The sequence below is a fragment of the Ceratotherium simum genome, chromosome 5, assembly GCF_057802395.1.
Source record: "Ceratotherium simum simum isolate JZ-2026a chromosome 5, ASM5780239v1, whole genome shotgun sequence".
In the NCBI taxonomy this organism is placed as follows: Eukaryota; Metazoa; Chordata; class Mammalia; order Perissodactyla; family Rhinocerotidae; genus Ceratotherium; species Ceratotherium simum.
In genome coordinates, this window is record NC_141904.1 from 48,197,825 (window position 1) to 48,217,538 (window position 19,714).

At 49.8% G+C, this 19,714-nt stretch overlaps 1 protein-coding gene across 1 annotated transcript in view; it reads right to left on the reverse strand.

Annotated features, from left to right (window-relative positions):
- Positions 1-18,342, reverse strand: part of LTF (lactotransferrin) — a 28,485-nt gene extending 10,143 nt beyond the window's left edge. Inside the window, exons 1-12 of the mRNA XM_087430851.1 lie at positions 18,241-18,342; positions 14,376-14,539; positions 12,076-12,184; positions 11,562-11,744; positions 11,054-11,201; positions 10,027-10,082; positions 6,172-6,350; positions 5,533-5,707; positions 4,443-4,597; positions 3,219-3,309; positions 2,340-2,387; positions 1,206-1,361 (exon numbers count right to left, since the gene is read on the reverse strand). Coding sequence (XP_087286977.1) covers positions 1,206-1,361; positions 2,340-2,387; positions 3,219-3,309; positions 4,443-4,597; positions 5,533-5,707; positions 6,172-6,350; positions 10,027-10,082; positions 11,054-11,201; positions 11,562-11,744; positions 12,076-12,184; positions 14,376-14,539; positions 18,241-18,283 — 1,507 coding nt within the window. The 5' untranslated portion in view covers positions 18,284-18,342. The remainder of the gene's footprint in view (positions 1-1,205; positions 1,362-2,339; positions 2,388-3,218; positions 3,310-4,442; positions 4,598-5,532; positions 5,708-6,171; positions 6,351-10,026; positions 10,083-11,053; positions 11,202-11,561; positions 11,745-12,075; positions 12,185-14,375; positions 14,540-18,240) is intronic.
- Positions 18,343-19,714: the final 1,372 nt, after the last annotated feature.

Sequence of the window (19,714 nt, forward strand, 5' to 3'; positions counted from 1 at the left end):
GCCTCTTCTCCTTCCCTTCCTTCATCCTGCAATGGAATGAAGACGGGGACCGGACCTCCAGTTGTGACATGGGCCATGTGATGACCATGGGCATGGAAGCCACATATGTCAGAGTAGCCAGATGTTTGAAGCCCAGGTCCCTGACACTCTGTTGTCATCATACTAGCTCTGGACAATCCACCTCTTCACTTACATGAGAGAGAAATAAACTTACGTCTTGTATAAGCCTCTGCTATTTGGGGTTGTCTGTCCTTGCAGCTGAACCTAATCTGAACTAATCCATTGTATGGTTTAACTCACATGAGGGAGTTAACATGGATTAATACAGGTTAAGGAGAGGAAACAGAGAGCCCTGCCTCGATAAGCAAGTAGCACCCACTGTCAGACTCGTGCAGCCCCTACACTGGAAGAGCCACACCACGTGCCAATCTTGGGAAAGGGCTGTGGTCCCGGCAACTTCCCCACAGCTTGGAGGCAGCTGAGGGGGGTTGGAGAGAGTGACAACCGTGTGCATTGCTGGTAAGGAGCAGAGTCACAAGCAAGCCTGCCTGAGCCAGGACCGCAAACCCATTCAAAGTGCAGCAGGACCCCACTCAAGGAGATGCCTGCACAAGAGGTGAGCCACGGTGAGAACGTGCCACACACCACGTCACCAGGCCCACAGCAGGTAAGGCATGGCTTATGCATGAGAAGTGAGAGTGGGGTGTGGCAGGGAGAGAAGGCCCCAGAAGGAGGTTCAGCCAGAACCCTTGAGGTCTTATTCGGTTTCCCTTGCAGTGTGGAGTAAGAAGTCAGTCCTATCTAGTAAAAGAAGTCATCCATCAGGAGGTAGGCTGGTGCCTTTTCCCAAATTAGGAAGCCAGCGCCTGTGAGGAATTTCCATCTGGAGCTCAAAGAGGTAAAAAATAGTATTTATACTTCTCAGAACCTGCATCCATTCTTAGGGTGCAGAGGATCAGACTGATATTCCAGCGTTTTACCTAGGCGTGGGGTGGATGGGGCATGGGAAGTGTTGTGTGGAGAACCACTCAGTGCATCCATGACTAGAGGAGGCAGCCACAGGGGGAATTTCTTATACCCAGAGAGGCTGCGGGTCACAGTCAGCCTGCAAATCCCCGCCCCCTCCCTCCCTTCCCTGAAGTTCCACAGCTCCATGTGTCTACCCCCCAGGATGGCCCACCCATGACAACCTCAGGAATCCTTACCAAATCTGCAGGAGCGTCTCTGGTTGAAGAGCAGGCCCATGGGGATGTTCCAGCCTGCGGTCCTGTCCACAGCAGTGTGGCAGGACTTCTTGTCTCTCACAGAATTCCAGGTGATGTCGGCATCAGATTTCCTGACAACTGCCACAGCCAGATACCCTTGGATGACAGAAGAGCAAGTCTTAACCTCCAGGGGGCCTGGGATACAGACTCTGGTGCAGCTGTCTATAACCCGGGCCAAAATAGGCCAAGAAGCATCGCCAGCAATGATGCCCCCAGATAAGAGGCCACTGTCAGGTCTACCAAAAAAGCTTAAGCTGCTGCTCTACGGTAAGGTGAGACTGATCTGGGCTATGAAATGAAATAGGAAGAAAACCTGACACTTTAAGTGATTGCTGGGGACTGTTGTTGACCAGCCACACACTGTCCCTGAGTTATAAACCAGGAGTTCACCTTTAGATGAAGGCCACTAAAGCAACAAACAGTGAATAAGAAGCATGACCCCAACAGTGCATAAATCACCAGCTGCAATATGCATCAGGCCAGAGCAATGACAGCCACCAGACTGAGTGCTGTGTGGATGCAGGGGGTGTGTCTCCCTGTGCTGAGTCTGAACCAGCCCTGCACTGTGAGAGGGTCAGGGTGGTGGCAATCCTCCCCCTGATAGAGTAAACCCAACAGACCCCTGCTGTGGGCAAGTGCCGAGCTCTTGTGAAGCTGAGCAAGCACCAGCTCCGGCGGGCAGGTGGGAGTGGTGCACAGAGCCTGGGATTTAGCATAGGAGGCCCTGGTTCAAGGCTGGAATCTACCACAGTATCATCTACGGCTGTGAGTGAGATCCTGGGCACTTCGGGAGACTCTCTGGGCCACTGTTCCCTCATCTATATGAGATGGGATTAACACCCCTCCTTCTGCGTGGCCAGGACACAATGAGAAACTCTGACAGTTCTCTGTCAAGTGTGAAGATCGACATAAACATTAACTATAATTACTCATCTACGAATTATTTGCATCTTCAAAAGAACTTATGGCTTCTATGGCTGCATCTCTTTCCATGACGTTTTAAAGTTCCCACCATCTCCTCCTCCAGCAACAAGAACCTACCCTTCACCCTGAAAATGATCAATTCCAACTCACCTTCCGCTGGTCTATGCACGCAATCTGGGACATTGCTGTTTTCAGATTCTAAAAGAATAAAGAAAGCAAAAGGTCATTAAACACTCAGATTTATTGAGAAGTCACAAACTTTTAAATCTCAACAATACAGAATCAAACCCGAAGAGACTGTCCCAGCAGTTCCGTGCAGCAGAAATGCATATATATTTCCACCAAAAGACATGGACACAGATGTTCACAGCAGCACTATTTGCAACAGCCACCAACTAGAAATTACTCAAACGCCCATCCATAGTACAATGGATAAATAATTGTGGTAGAGTCACATAATAGAATCCCATACAATGAAACTGAATTTTCTACAACTACACACTTATACAGATGAATAGCACAAATATAATGCTGAGCAAGAGACATAAAAAAAGTACACTCTGTGCCACTCCTTTGACATAAAGTTCAAGAATAGGCAGAACTGATCTGCACCATTTGAAGTCAGGAGTCATTACTCCTGCTGGAGTAAGGGGCCTGGGGACAGGAGGACACAAGGGGACTTGTGAAACTTGCCATGTCTTGATCTGGGCACTAGTGCCTAGGGATGTACCAATTTGTGAAATTTCATTGAGTTGTACAGTTCTGTGCACTTTTCCATATGTATATTATACTTTACTAAAATCTTTTTAAAAATTAAGAATAGGAAACCAACCTGTGCTTTGTCAGTTCTCAACACAATAGGCTCTGTAGGTAAGACAGCCCCTTTCATTTATTTTTTCCTGATTCTCCTGTTTGAATGTATCCTTCCATCTTAACATCTCCCCTGGACCCACGAGTGGGGTCACTCCTCCCTACTCCCACCCCCATGACCAGAGGAAATAAACCTGAGAGGACAGTCCCCCCACTTACTTTGGTTCTCTGCCAAGACAGGCACCAACCCACACTTGCCGGCAATGTAGATATATCCTCCATCCAAGCTCAGGGCATCGGCTTCTCCTTTCTGCAAAAGCAAAGCAACTCACCAGCATCACAGTGAGGCTGTTTCCTGCCCCGCCTGTCTTTACAGTTCTTGGAGAGAATGGCTTTATGTCACATGTCCCAATGAAGCAGCAAAAAGAGGCAGGCGGTGTTTGAACTGAGCACCCAAAGGAAACACCATGTGCACTATTAATTGTCTACCAGCCCCACATGCCTTTCATGCAGTCACTTCCATTGGAAAGACCAGGTATAGTTTGCACCAACCCTCTGTCCTCTGAACAAAACCCTTTCTGGACTCCCAGCACCCCTGGGACACCCTCCTGGACCAGCCTCGCTCACTGGGAGGCAGATGGCAACAGCTGGCCTCCTTTAGTCTCCGCTTGTCAACACTACACTCAGTGCTGCACCGAGTTGTTCAACAAATGAGCAGAAATCATCAAATCGGCTCACCATCAGAATGCATGAGCCTGCACACCATCACTGGAACAGGGATTCATCAAGATTGCAAAACCCCCTCTTTGGCCCAGTAATAATTTTTTACAACTATAGTAAAAATAATTGGAGATGTGGAGGAAGATGCCTATTAAGGATGGGCATCACTGGGTTACCGATAATAAAATAAGGGGACATGAAAGATATCCTGAAATCATTTCTTAAAAAGTGTTTTCAAAGAATATGTATTAACTTGGGAAAATGGCCATGATATACTGTTATGTGAAAAGGACTCAAAAACCACCTAACTGCTGCGATCCAGTACTGTTGCGAGCCTATGCACAGATGTACTGAGAAATCACGATAATTGAGTGGGAAATTATCAGAACCTGAACCGTGGTGTCTCTCTGTGTGAGGCCACAAGTGGTTCTTATCTATTTATTTTTTTTCCTCGTACCTGTCTATATTTTTCAAATTACCTGCAATACTCATGAGTCGTTCTTATAAAGAGGAGTGGAAAGCCCCCAATAAACAGATTTTTAACAGAAAGCTGTGCCTGTTTGCACACTGTGCGCTGGCTGTGCGCAGCCCCTCCCCAGCAGTCCCCGCCTAACCCTCGGGCAGTGCCTCCCCGCTCCTGAGCCCGGGATCTGCGTCTTCCACGGAGCGCACCTCCCCACGCGCACGTGCCGCAGGCTCTCACCGCGCGGGGTCGCCACCTACCATGACCAGGGCGATGCAGTCCTCGCTGGTGGAGGCCGTGACGCAGGCCACGCTTTGGCCGCTCAGGTCGCTCCACCGCTTGCACTTGCTCTCCTCGTCAGGGCCCACGGCGCACCACACGACCCGAGCGCGCCGCGCCTCCACCTCCGCCGCCGCTGCGCAGAGGGACACAGCCGGTCGACAGGGGCCCGGAGCCTTTGGAGGGACACCCAGGCGCCCCCGACATCCCTGGAGCCCAGGCTCCACTCGGAGCACCCTTCCTACTAGGACCCTGGACGGGAGCTACTTCCTCCACTGGAAGAGTTGGCCACCTGCCCCTCTCCCCCTCCACTCTCAGCTCCCCCACCCTTTCTTCAGGCAGGCATAGCCCCCCCTTGTTTCTCATTTCGGTTCCTTTGGAGACTTCCCCTGGTTTCTAATCCACCCTTCAATCCTTAGTGTAATAATTTGCCTAATATCTCAGTCCTGTGGGATATAAGCTCCAGGACACAGTGGCAGCCCCAAGAAATGGCCTAGTGGACCTTGAGCTGGTCCCTGACCTCCCCTAAGGCCAGCAGTCACCACCATTAACTACAGTGCAGCCTCCTGGTTCACCCAGACTCTACCCCAAGCACCCCAGGATTGGAAGAGCCAAGGCTGAGCTGGCCCACTGCGGTATCCCCAGCCCAGTGCAGGCGGCCCAGGCACAGAAGCATGTTCTACCAGGCCTCTGGGGGTTCATCCCAGGAGGGGCCCTGGCTCTCTTGGTTCACGTTCATATTTCTCACTTCATAGGAGGCAAACTGATCTTCCTGTCAGGGCTGGAGAGCCTGAGGTACACAGGGACATATGGCAGCATTAATCCAGTGGCCGACACATTGGAGACACTCCCTCATGTTAAAATGGCCTGACTTGGTCGACAGAAGACACTCGCACCTACATCACACCTACCACGGGGAAGACCTCCAGTGGCTGGGAGTTGGAGAAGTGACCACTGCTAAGCAGGGCCACAATGCCCACAAGCGGGGTGGGAAGTGCTTCCTGGAGGGCCTCACCCGTGGCCCACCACCCGCACCAGCCCACCCTCAGGGCCTGCCTGGGCCTCACTCACTTTGCCTCAGGCTCTGAATGGCAGTGAGGTAGCCGGAGCCAAGGTACAGGCCAGAATCTATCTTCGAGGGGATCCTCAAAAACCCAACAGCAGCGTCCTTGAACAGCAGGTCCTTAGTCTCAGGAGGGGAGCCAAAGAGCTGGAACGCTGATGACTTGTTTTTTCCAAACCTGTCCTAATTAAGGAAAAATAGAATTATGATGTCAGTGGTAAATAGGGAGGAAACAAAAAAAAAACGATGTTGACAAAGAGTATCTGGAACTTAGGGATGATTCTGAGAGCTGGAACCCTGGTCGACTTCCTCCTGGAGAGGGACCCGTGCCATCCCTGTGACATGAGCTCAGCTATGGTTTCTTTAGAAAGTTGCTGGAGTCTAAGAACGTTAGAGTCCTGAGAATATTGCATCATACTCCCCCTGCTTCTGCTCCAGCCCACAAGACGCTGTCAGTCTGCAATGCTAGAAGGGGCTTCATTGTTTCTGCTGTCCAGGGTACAGCCTAGGCAAGCAGTCCACTGACTTTGTAACCATCTGTGCAGTGAGGCTACAGAAGGACGTCCAGAGTGGCAGGAAGTTAGGGAAAGAAGGAACCTCCCCTCTACCTAATCCAAGTAGGTCAAGAGGACTGTGGCTGGGGATACCTGTGCCTTGAAGAGAAGCTCCCAGATCAAGTCTTCCTTGCCATCCACACTTCGGGCCACAACAGCATGAGAAGGGACCCGGGCCAGGTGGCACCTCTCGAAGTCCTCCACTGGCTTCCGAGTATTGTCTGGACAGAGCAGCTCATACTCGTCCCTGTCAGCCTTGTCTGGCAGGTTTTCTGGGAGAAAGGTGGGGAGGTGGAGGGGAGCCCGGGTGAGCCAACTCCAGGCAGTAACCATGACCTGTAGTTCCCCTTGCCCCATAGAATTTGAGCTGGAGGAGACATCTTACACAGTTGATAGAGCTGGGGATCAGAAAGGCAGTGGATTTCTCCAGAACACTCAGAAAGATAAAGACAGTGTCCAGAGAGCCTTGGGGGCCAGCCCAGTGTTCCTCTGACTGGATCACACTGGCTGCACTGGGATTGTTGTGACTGCTACCTGGCAAGCCAAGGAGACTGAACCAACCCCATCTGTTTCCACGGCAATCCTGCCTAGAACAGGGCCACATGGTGGAGACAAGCCAGGGGCCTTACCATGTCTATAGAAAGAATAAAAATCACAACAATTTCAAGGCAAGAAATACAGTTGAGTCACTTTCCAACACTGGGTGTATCACAAGAAGGGAAAAGACTAATTTTATGAGTGAGTTCAGCCCAATTTGAAACTGTGCATCTATATCATATGTAAGTTGCTTCAGAATATATAAAGTGACAGGAACCTGCCCAAGTCATTTTATGAGATTAGTGCAATCTTGGTCTCAAAATCAGAGAAAGAAGTACAGGAGGGAAGAATTACAGGCTTATTTTACTTATGAACATAAAGATAAAAATCCCAAATAATGTATTAGGTAACTCAATCTAACAGAGTATTTAAAATATTAATAGATCAGGATTAAGGTTTATCAGTTTATTCCATTAACAAAAGAATGGTCAAATGTCAAAAAAGCTAGAGTAAGCCACAATATTAAGGGAGAAAAACTATGAGATCATCTTAATTTTAATAAGAAAAAGAAAAGTAGGAAAAGCATTTACATATTGAACATCTGTGATTTTCTTTTAGTTTCAGAAAACTAGTAATATAGAGAACTTGGTAAAGTTATTGAACTTGATAAATGACATTTATCAAAATATCTACAGCAAAATCATACTAAAAGAAGAAAATTTAAGCATTCCCTTCAAAATCAGGAACAAGGCAAGGATGCCAGCTATCACATTACCAACAAATACCAGGCAGCCTGAATTACACAATTTACAAAAGAAATAAGAGAAATAAACACTGGAAGGAAAAAGACAAACTCTATTTAAACATGATGTGATCATCTACATAGAAAAGCCAACAAAGCCGAGAAAGAACTAATAAAACTAAGAGAGTTCAGCAGGGTAACACTACAAAAATCAAGTGTTATCCTCATTAGCAATAACCAAGCGGAAACTAATACAGAATATAAGATAATATAATAGCAACTAAAATGAGTAAATAGCTGGTAATTAGCCTCACAAAAAATGCATGAGCTCAACAAAGAGAAAATTTTTAACTTCTCTTTAAGTTATAAAGGATATAAAAAAAGATGTGATCAAATGAAGGAGATTTATTATGACAATTTAACATTATAAATATGTCAGTTTTTCATGGATCAATTTAAATTCAAAACAATTCTAACTAAAATTAAAGTATGATGTTTTTAGAAATTCAACAAAACATTTCTAAAATTTTAGTTAAAAATTTTTGAAAATGAAGAGCAAAACGTAGGATGAGAAGGCTCGGTCTCTCTCTTGCTGTCTCTCTCTCTCCACCAGATATTAAGACTCACTACAAGCTAGGGTAATAAAAGCAGAAAAATACAAATACACCAACAAAACAAAATAGCTCAGAAACTGATCCATGGATATATACAAACTTGGTATAGGAGTGCCTCCACATATTAGTAGGAAAAAGGTTGAATTTTTTATCGTTGCTATTGTAAAGAAAATGGTCTCCCTATAAAGGGAAAATGCTTAGGCCAAAGCCACACCTAATTTCCGAGGTGGAGTACATACAAACAAATGTGTGCTGGGGAGGGTGGCCTTTAAATCTTATTGTAGGAACTCTTTATGATTTGGGAGTGAAGAGGACATCTTTAAAAAAAAACCCAAAAGCACAGACCAACAGGGCAAAACTGATGGATTTGACCCTGTCAACATCAAGGACTTTTGTTCAACAAAGTGTGCTACTGACAGATATTTTTGACTTAGAAAAGATCTTCCTAAATTCCAGAACCAACAATAACTTAATATCTGGATCCATGTGGTGAGACTGTCTCCAGTGACCCTAAGTGAATGTGGTGGGCCTGTCTCTGGTGGTCCTGGGAGAATGTGGTGGGCCTGTCTCCAGTGGTCCTGGGTGAATGTGGTGAGACTGTCTCCAGTGACCCTAAGTGAATGTGGTGGGCCTGTGTCTGGTGGTCCTGGGAGAATGTGGTGGGCCTGTCTCCAGTGGTCCTGGGTGAATGTGGTGAGACTGTCTCCAGTGACCCTAAGTGAATGTGGTGGGCTTGTCTCTGGTGGTCCTGGGTGAATGTGGTGGGCCTGTCTCTGGTGGTCCTGGGTCAATGTGGTGGGCCTGTCTCTGGTGGTCCTGGGTCAATGTGGTGGGCCTGTCTCCGGTGGTCCTGGGTGAATGTGATGGACCTGTCTCCAATGATCCTGGGTGAATGTGGTGGGCCTGTCTCCGGTGGTCCTGGGTGAATGTGATGGACCTGTCTCCGGTGGCCCTGGGTGAATGTGGTGGGCCTGTCTCTGGTGGTCCTGAGTGAATGTGATGTACGTGTCTCTGGTGGCCCTGAGTGAATGTGGTGGGCCTGTCTCTGGTGGCCCTGGGTGAATGTGGTGGGCCTGTCTCTGGTGGTCCTGAGTGAATGTGATGGACCTGTCTCTGGTGGTCCTGAGTGAATGTGATGGACCTGTCTCTGGTGGTCCTGGGTGAATGTGGTGGGCCTGTCTCTGGTGGCCCTGGGTGAATGTGGTGGGCCTGTCTCTGGTGGTCCTGAGTGAATGTGATGGACCTGTCTCTGGTGGTCCTGAGTGAATGTGATGGACCTGTCTCTGGTGGCCCTGGGTGAATGTGGTGGGCCTGTCTCTGGTGGTCCTGAGTGAATGTGATGGACCTGTCTCTGGCCGTCCTGAGTGAATGTGATGGACCTGTCTCTGGTGGCCCTGGGTGAATGTGGTGGGCCTGTCTCTGGTGGTCCTGGGTAGAATGTGTTCAGCCTGTGCATTCTGAGCAACTGTGCTTCAGTGAGTGGTCTCTCAGGGACATTCTCCTGAAGGACAGTAAGAGGACACACATAAGGGCATGATTCATGGAGCTGTTTGTGGTAGAGAGAAGGACAGGATGACCTAGTCCATCACCAGGGTGATAGATAAGTAAAATCTGGTGGATGTGTTCCATGGAACATTCCTCAACTGTTAGAACCACTGAACTAGACATATACAACAACATGGATAAATCTATAAAACAAAATGCTGAGTGGAAAACCTTGGCAGCAGCATGGTTTCTAATGCTCAGTAAAAATTCTGTGAGCTTAGTAAAACAAACCAGTACTATACCTTTTGCAAGACCACCTATATCTCAGAGGACACATGTCAAGTACCTTGGCATGGTGTCTATGAGGGGAAGAAAAAGGCAGCGGGTCTGGGAGATTAAAGAAAACTGATCATTTAAAATATGAAATAACATAAAATAAGAGCTGTGCCCTGTAGGGAACCTTGATAATAGTGTGCCAAGAAGTGAGAAATCTAATTAGCTCAATACTCAGAGTTACGATAAAATAAAATAATAGGAGGCAGTACCCGTGGCTCTTCCCCCTCCTCTTACCAAACACTGTACTATCCTTGACAAAAGCCACATCTCCATCCCCTTCTTGCAGACACCTGTGAAAGGAGAAAGCACCAGAAGTGTCAGCAGGGAGCGGCGCTCCAGACTTCATCCTCATGCCTCCCTGTGGAACAGGCCCTGGGGCTTGTCTCCCGTGGGCGTCTGATCACAGAAGGGCAGGGCTCTGAGACTTTGGGGCACCTCGACTGGGCAGACGTCAGGGGCCACGTCCAGGTAGGTTCTGAGGAAGAAGGACTCAAGTGCTGGCCAGAGACCCCTGCCTTCCACTTGAAGGACCGAGAGGGCGAAACTTGTCTTTCTATGTAAAAGAGAGTTTCAAAACCTCTACATGGGAGGATACAGGCTTAGTATTCTTGGCCATGTGGTTCTTTCTCCCAGGACTGAGTCAGCAAATGTGCCCTGGCCGGCGGAGAAGCAGGGAGGCTTCCCTCTGCAGAATTGCTTGAGCCCAGGGGGCAGATGGGGGAAGAGGAGCAGCGTCAGCCTCAGCATGAGGGCAGAGAGGGTGCAGGGGCGAATCAGGCAGAGCTCACTGTCTCCTGCCTGAGGGAGAGGCCCAGGTGTGGCAGACCGACATCAGCCTGGACACTCCGGCTGTCCTGCCTGGCCGGAAGCCCGGGACTAGTGGTCTCATGATAAGACTCCTTCAGTCCCTCTGTGGTTAGGGAGGGGGCAGAAGTCAACCTAGGACAACACAGGGACAAAGCCAGATTCAGGGTTCTCTGGGGAGACGGAAGGGGCCACTGCCGAGGTGACTGCTCATCAGGCTGATGCAGAGGTGAGGGGGAACATGTGAGGCCTGGGAGGCTGGAGAGGAACATGCACTGGGTAAAGTCAGCACCCTCTTTGGACTCAGTTTCTCTATCTCCACAGCAGTAGGAGGACTGAACCTCCTCTGTGGTCCCCGCTAGCAGGCTGAGCTCTATTTGGGGCCAGAGAAAAGGCCTCCTGACCCAAGGACATGTGGTGCTAGGGCCGCAGGGGAGAAGAGGACAGTCTCACTCACTTGAAGGCACCGGAGTAGCCAAAGTATGGTTCCTGGGAGGAGCAGGCACATTTATTTGTCCCTGTCCCCGCACACAAGCGACACAGGTTAGGGTACTGTGTTCCATCTGCACAGGGAACACAGCTGGCGGAGAAGAAGTTGGCCACAGCTGTTGAATACAGAGAAATGGACCACAGAGTGTGAGCGAGCCCCGGCCACAGACAGTCACACCTCCCAGTGTACGCTCCCTTGGGCAGAGAACCGCTTCCTCCACCCCTGCCTGACAGCCTCCTTGTGAGGCTGGGAGCTCAGAGAGACGCACCTTGGCTGAGAGTAGACTCAGCTGCCACCTCCCGAGGGCTGCTGGTGCAGCAGAGCCTGCCAGGGCATGATTCAAGCTGGCTAACCTCACCCCTACCTTGGATTCACCACATATGTTCACGTGTGTGATCCCAAAGTGGTGGCTTGTGTATGCAACTGGAGTAGAGACCCCTGCCTGAGATCACCCACAATCTCCCAGCCCTCTCACCTTTCTCAAGGGGCTCTGGGGGCCCTGTCCAGTTCAAGTACGGACGAAGTATCCCCACAGGGATGTTCCACCCAGCGGACCTGCCAAGGCCGGTGTGGCAGGACTTCACACCTCGTGTTTGGCTCAGCTGAAAGCCGCTGCCCTTCTTCACTATGGCCACAGCATAATAGTGGGTTTGTGGCTCTGCAAAAGGCCAGCGAGAATTGAAAGCTCTTAGCGTGGACCAGAGGGGAAAAAATAGCCCACCCTGACCAAGCCCCTGGTGGGAAGGAGAACTGTATGCTGCAGTTTCATCTGGTGCCGGGCAGCCCAGAGCCTGCTCTGTTTCCCCAGCAAGCACACACGTGTCCTCCCCCATTGGGTCAGCGTCTGGCCTAAAGGCCCAGGAACTCCTTTCCCAGCAAGTGTGATACTGCCCGAGACCCCACCTCTGCACCTCATCCACTCTGACTCCACAGAGCCCAGGGCCAAAGCCAAGGCCACCCCAGCTTCTGGGTCCCCAGGGAGAACTCACTCCCTCCGGTCTCATAGACCTCTGCTGCTATAGGTCGCAGTTTGTAGGGTTCCAGGCCTGCATCATACACCAAACCACCATCAAGTGTCACAGCATCTGCCTTGTTTGCCTGAAAGCAAAGAGGCCAGACAGACTTCAGGAGAAAACCCACCCTAACCCAGGCAAGTGGATTTCAGGATGTCAGAAGCCTCCATGGCTGGAAGAATCTTCAAAAAAGTCAGCTCTCGATCATGTCCACTCACGTCCTGTGAGAGGTGGCACGAGCCGAGGGACCCTCATTTTGGGCAATGAGCACCAGCTCAACTGCTTTAACTCCTGAGGTTTGCACATGGCCTCTGATGTGCCCACCCGCCTATATGGCTCTGCACTGTACCCTTCACAGTCGTTTATATTTAATCTTGTTTGTTCTAGAAGCTTTCTCTCCTGTTTTTGCTTTATATTTATTTCAAGTTCCTTTTTATTGAATAGAAAATATAACTATTATGATATCTTAAAATTATCATAATAAACCACGTTCATCCTCTTTGGCATATTCTCATATGCTTATGTATTTCTTATATTTGCAATCTGGTATAGATAATATTTTGTGGACTGCTATGTTTATCTAAAACTACATACATTTTCTTACTTCTATAGAGCCTTTATTGATTTTATTGACTTCATAATATTTTATTATAATTTGGTTGTTCCATGATTTATTAAGTAATTCCCCAAATGTTTAGCACTTGGGTTATTTCTAACTTTTTGCTGTCAAAACTATGCTTTCATAGATAACTTTGTCCTCATAGCTTCTCTCCTCCTGATGACCTGTTGCCTTGGGATAGGCATCTGAGGGTGGAATCACCCAGACAATGAGCATGTTTAGCTTCAGAGCCCTGGCTGCTGTTGCCATTCTGCTTTCCAGAAGATTCATAATGCCAATTTGGAATGCCAGTGCCTGTGAAGATCAGTTTCAGTATGGAATCACCAGCTGGACATGCTTTCATTTTATTAAGTGTTACTACTTTAGAAAATGCAAGTGCTGACAAATTGCTTAGGTTTGTATTTCTCTGATTATTAAGGGGGACATTTCTAAGTATTTTTATTAATTATGAATTCCCTCTTACGAATTCATATTATTTTTCTTATTCAGTCCTACCTTTCTTACCAATTTGAGTTAGTTCTTTATAGACTGTAAACAGTAATCACTCTCAGAACTGGTACATGTTCACTCTGGCACTTTCTAAATTTTTTGTTCAAATGTTCTTAATGGCTATGAATTAAATTTTTTATATCTTGAAATCTGTCAGTTTACTTCATGATTTGGTTCATCGCTTAAAAGCTAAGAGATTTCTCTCCCCTCTACAGTTCTGCTAATTAACCTGTCCTCTAGTTTTTCAATAATACACATTTTATTTTTAACCATTTAATCTATCTCAACTTTATTTTGATGCATGATATGTAGTACTGATTTCAAATGGGGCTCTTACTAAAAAGGTGGATTTTGTGAGCTCATTCACAGGTATTTGGGTTGACTGGGTTAGAATAGGGCCTGGGAATCTGCATTGTAAACCAGCAGGAAATGCTGCCGCTGCTCATCCACAGGCCACAGTTGTAGAATAATAGCCTAGAACATTGCTCAAACTAGATTTTTTCCCTAAGTGCTTTCCAATAACCCTAGATATAGTTGGAAACTTTTACGCAAATTCCCCAGGCTGTGCTAGAGTGGGGTACACACAACCAGGGCCCGCGGCAGGCACACAGAACGTATCCGTTGACTGAAGGAGTAAAAATTACTTCCGTAGATCTTATATCTCAAAAAACAAAAAGAATCTGAAATCATCCACAAGTCACGATTCCCTTTTCTCTTTCTCTGCAAATGTCTTGGACAAATGTCTTTCCAACGCCCGATGCCCAGCAGGCCCCGCCTCAGCAGTGTGTCGTGGTGATGGTGACCAGCTGAGCTTATTTCTCTCGGGGTTTAGAGGTGATGATCTTCTGGAGGTTTTACCTTTCAGAGTAACCTTGACTTCTGCCAGTGGCACATGTTCTTCCAATAAGGCTACTTCTGTGTCATTTCTGCACAGTTGTATTAACAGTTCATGCTGAGATCCCAGTTTCCCCACACACGGTCTCTCCACTTCAGAATGTTAGTTTCTGCTTTCAAAATAGCACTGTGTCCTACGAGAGAGGACTGCTCCCTACTTACAAGCACCCAGGAAGAAAGGCAGAGGGAGAAGGGGAGAGCACGTTTTCTATTGTACTCCACTCCTTTCCCTTCCGTGCACTTTGGTCCCACCCAAAATATGGCGCTGACTTACCGCAATGGCCTGGATACATTCAAAGCGGGAGGTTTTCTTTATGCAGTGGACAGAGGGGCCACGCACTTTTTTGATATTCCTTTGGAATTTGATGCATTTTGCTACCTCTGCTGGTGATATGGTGCACCATCGAACTCTTCTCTTAGGGGCAGCCAGACACAGTCCTGGGAGAAAGAGGCCAAGGAGCAAGGGCTGACCCACTGCCCACGGAAGAGAGTGCCTCACCCTCTGACGGACCTCCCCAGACCCCTCCATGTCTCCCTGCTCCTCTCCTTCCCTCTCCAATCTGTGGCTAAGTCAGGCACTCTCCTCAAGTGGAGTTGTCTTGCTGGCCTAATGAGAGCTCAGCGCTGCCCAGAGGGCTGTGACTCTCAATAAATTAGAGGAGACACTCAGAGCCTTTGGATTCTTTTCCTTCCTTTGACTGACACAGTTCCTACCCCTAAAAATATGATGATGATCCCTTGCATCAGTTTACGGAGTTCTACCTGCTTTGTCCCACTTGAACCTGGGAGGTAGGCAGGAAAAGGATTATTGCTCCTGTTTTTCTGGTGTGAAAACCGGCTCTTGAGGAGGCTGAGTGATGGCTGCTCAGCAGTGGCAAAGTCCAGCCTGGAATCCAGATCCCTCTAGATTGTTGTGTCTACAAGCATCGCCCCAGAGGATGCCAGGAACTAAGGAAATACACCTGAGTCTTTGTCAGTAGCTGCAGTAAGCAGTGTACCAAATGGGGCAGTGTGCCTGCACTACCAGCATTCACCTCTGTGTCGGAAGAGGAATCTTAGTGGGGGCATGGAAATGTTCTAAAACTGATTTATGGTGATGGATGCACCACTTGGTAAAGTTACTAAAAATCATTGAATTGTACACTTGAAATAGGTAAATTTTATTATATGTAAAATATACCTCAGCGAAGCTGTTACAAACAAAAACCAAACACTTGGCTGCAAAAGCCCACTTCCCCTTTGGATGTGCTTTGGGGTGGAACACTCGCCCTCTGCCACCTCCTATTCATGAGCCATCCCCTGCACAGTCAGACCCACTAGAGTGTGGGAGGGTGTGGGGAGGAGACCTGTGGCTCCCAGGCTGGGTCAGCAGGGGCTCGGGGGACTGGCTGCCACAGTCCTCCTCCACCAGCCATCATCCTGGGAAATCCCAGGAGATGTAATCTATCCTCGGAAGCCCTCACGGAACTGTCCCAAAATGAGAATTAACCCTGGAAGATTCAGCCATTTGTGACCCAATAGCATTTACTGGATGCACTCTGTATACACAGCACTGTGTGATATGCAGAGGAACATGTAAGGAGACAGGACCAGATCTCCCCTCTGGAAAGGCAAAGGGCCAAAAAAGAGGAAGTTAAGTATGATGAATGCTCTAGAAGAAAACAAATACCAAACCAAGAGTGAGGTCCCCATGACCTGAGCTGGTAACTAGAGCAGGGCACTCCAGGAGGAGGCAACAATGGGCCCATGTGCACAGCACTGTCGCAGGCACATTCCATGCCAGGTGCTTTACTCACACCTCACACGTTCTCTCTCCATCGATCCCCCCAGCCCCTCTTGATTGTGAGTTCGGCCAGCATCCCCATTTGCCAGGAGAGGAAATTGTGGCTTTAATTAGTTATGTGGCTTGCCCAAGTCCCAGTAGTAAGTATTGGATCTAGGAATTGCACCTAGGCAGTCAGACACCAAACCGCTCTGCTCTTACCATTAGGCAGCCTGCTTATATAGGTTAGAGACACGCTGCTGTGGAGATCGGGTTGGTAAAGAGTTTGAGGTCAGATCATGGAAAGCCTCCTGGTCCAAGGAAAGTGCTGGTCCAAGGAGGTCTTATTCCAGAGGTCGTGGAGCTGTGACTCATGGGAGAAAGTAGAGATCAGAGCTGCTCTGCCTAGGGCAGGGAGGAGAGTGGACTGAAACCTGGGAACCAGGCAGAGAAGCACTGGGAATGTAGAAGAGGGCGGGAAAAGGGAGTTGGTGTCAGAAATTAGCTTGGTAATGGATGGGACCTGGGGGTGAAGGGAGAGAGCAAAACGAAGACCTGGCCTCAGGCTGGGGGGAGGGCATGAGCTGGGGCAGGAATAGGGAACCCGGGGCAGAGCTCCCTTCTTCCCCTGGGAGGGGCTGACCAGGAGACTAAAGGACCACTGAGGGGATTTCAGAGACCCACAGGCCCCAGCCCCCCAAACACCAGGGGCTGGGTGCAGAACATGTCACTCCGTTCATCCCCTCTCACAGCTCCCACCATCCAGCTCCAAAGCTATGCGGCCCCCTCAAGACTGAGTGCTCCCTGAAGCAGGTCTGGGTGTGGCCCCTCCTGTATGCCCGACCCAGCACCTGAACTGTGTCAGCCACTCAGATGCTGCCCACCTGAGCCTGGATGGAGACTTCCTGAAAGTACACATCCTCAGATTCCTTCTGTGCAGACATGCAGTGCCCTGGCCTCAAAGGCAGGAGCTGGATGGAGTTAATCTTCTCACCCTACCCAACCTCTGCTGGCCAGGGCACCCATTGGGAGCAGGGCAGGACCCCCCTTGGGCAGCTGCCACTCCTTCCTCAGGTAAGACAAGGGTTTCGGGACACTTTGGGGTGCTGGCCACCACCCCACTGACTGCAGGATTTAAACTGCAGACCTGTGTGGGGGCCAAGACAACCAAAGATGCAAGTGAAAATGGAACCTACTGGTGCAACTCTGAGCGAGGATCCTGGACCACGGCCCATGACCACCTCCGGAAAAGCAAGGCTTCCTACCTCTCGGGCCTCTCCCAGGTGGCCCTAACTCTGTGCTGTGGGCCCAGGAGGCCACACATCAGGGAGCAGAAGGGTCCTGGCCAGGCCCAATCCTGCCTTAGAGAAGAGAAAGGTGACCAACAGCCTTGGGAAAGAATTTGGAGAAGAGGACCAGAAGGCAGGGACAGGGATGGCATCATGCTCCCCAGGTGTGGGGGCACAAGCTCACTGCTGCTCTCTAACCACCCCCTTCCACCCAGGAAGCCTCCAACGTAGAGTAGATGCCCTAAGACAGGAGGAGGCTGCACTGGGCTGATGGGGGGAGGGGGGTCCCCTGGGCTTTCACTCGGAGCCCGCCACACTGCCGAGGGGCTGATGCCCATCACAGCCCTTTCTGCTGCTGCCTCAGCCCCTCCCCCTCCACCACAGGAGGCCCTGCTCTTACACATTTACATCACCAACGTCCATCACTGGCGAGTGCCCTCTGAGCACCCCAGAAATTATTTCAGGTTCTTGCGTACGGAGCTAACCATTGTTTAGTCCCTTCTAGTCTGGGCACATTTAAAACCAGAAATCAATCATTTCTCTCTCACACCTTCTGACAGAGGGGTCCCATCAGGAGGGTCTGTGCCCCGGGGAGGGGGGGGTTGTTGAAGGCTTGTGTCCACTTTGCCCACCACGAAGCAGACGGCACCCCACCTTCTCCTCAAAGCTCTGTGAGATGATGGTTGGACAGTTTTTAAATGAAGAAACTAAGGCTCAGAAAGGCTGCGTCTTGCCCAAGTTACAGTCCTTGCAGGAGCTGAGATCTGAACTCCCGTCTCCTGTGTGTCTTGGGCAAGTCACTCAGCCTTTCTTAGACTCATTTTCCTACCACATAAAATGCATGCAGTACTATGGGTACCAAAGGTCCTAGTAAGACAAAATGGGACAGGGTCCTGGAAGCTCCTTTGGGAAGCTCTAGGCACTGCCCGGACCGGCTTAGAGGATCCCTGCTCTGGCTCCGCCCTAGGCATGGGCGGGACCCAGCCGCCTCTTCGGCTGCAGGCGCAGGGGCCAGGACGCTCACCGGTGGTGGGCACAGGGAGCAGGACGCCCAGCGGCCAGTCGCACCCCCAGGTACCTGCACTCACCCAGGGCCCCGAGGGACAACAGGGCGGGGAAGAGGAGCTTCATGTCTGGGGTCCTGAGGCGACTCCAGTGAACGAAGGCTCTGCCACCTGCGCTGGCTCTGCACCCTTTTATCCAGGGCTTGGTGACCTCACGGGGTTTGCCCCGCCCTTTGGCCAGTAGCTGTCCCTGCCCCCCCCCCATTTCCTTGAGGCTGAAGAACCGTGGAGGGAGGGGTCAGAAGGGGGAGGGGAGAAGGAATGGTGCCTGGGCAGGGCTTGACACCACAAGAGAGGAAACCCAGCCCCCACCCCACCTCCCAAGTCCACCCTGGTGCTGCCTGGTTACTGGGATGTTCTTTCTCTCCCACTAGTCTGCAAGCCTCTGGTGGGTTGCAGCCCCCAAGTTTTGTCCTCCCTCTGGTCTCAGTGCCTCCTAGAGGGTTGGGCACAGAGCAGGGGTCCTAAGGTGAGTATTTGTGGGTCATGTTGATTGCGAGACTGACCTTTCCTTTAGCAGATGGTGTCTAAAGTACCTGAGAGCCAGTCAGGACAAGTGGGTTCGCCTCCATCTTGAGGCAGCAATCAGCCTGGAATCCTAAAGAGGACCCAACTGCCTCCGCCTGAGGTCAGCAGCAGCCTGGGACAGCTGGCAGAGATAACAGAGGCCGCCCAGAGTCTGACCAAGCTGCCCATGGGGTCCCTCCCAGCCCTGCTGAGAACACAGTACAGCTCCCAAAAAACAGAGCCAGAGGTCTCAGAGAGAATGCCCACCACCCAGTGCCCAATGGCCATCTCCCTTTCTCCTTTGCCAATGAGAAGGATGTCCTACCATTTGTTTTGTTTTTATTTTGTGGCAGTATAAGGTGGGAGATGGGCACCTCATTTTGATAAATGTCATATTTTCTCCTCCGTACACAAGCTGACTCTATTTCGGGAAGCTGTTTTTAAATTCTAAAGCTAGAATTTTTCTTCTAAGAATAAATCTTGTAAATCACTCCCAAGATGCACAATGGCTCATGTGCCAGGATTCCAGGGCAGCACTGTGTGTCATGAACCAATCGGAAGCAAACTAAGCATCCATCTCAAGGGGTGTCACACAGAGTGTAGTGCAGTGCACACAGTGGGACACGCTGGGGACCTCAGAAAGGACAGGCTGCCCTGTATGATCTGATGTGAACTTAGCTCCAAGGGATACTGAGTGAAGAAGTAAGGTACTAACAGAGGAAAATCACAGGTCACCTGAACACCCCCTCTTGACGGGTCAGTCTGGCCATTGTGTTATTCTGAAATCTGCTTGTCCTGAAAAGCTGGTCTTGACTCTTTGCTTAGACTGCTTGGTACAGAAAGCATTTCCCAGAGAAGATGGGCAAGAGCTAGGGAGGCAGCCCTGCTGAGGGTGGGCATGCAGCAGCCCCTCAGCCATGGAGAAGCAGACCCAGCCCAGGTCTTTGAGACCAGCAAGGAGGCTATGGGGCCCCTCCGCCCTGGGCTTGGA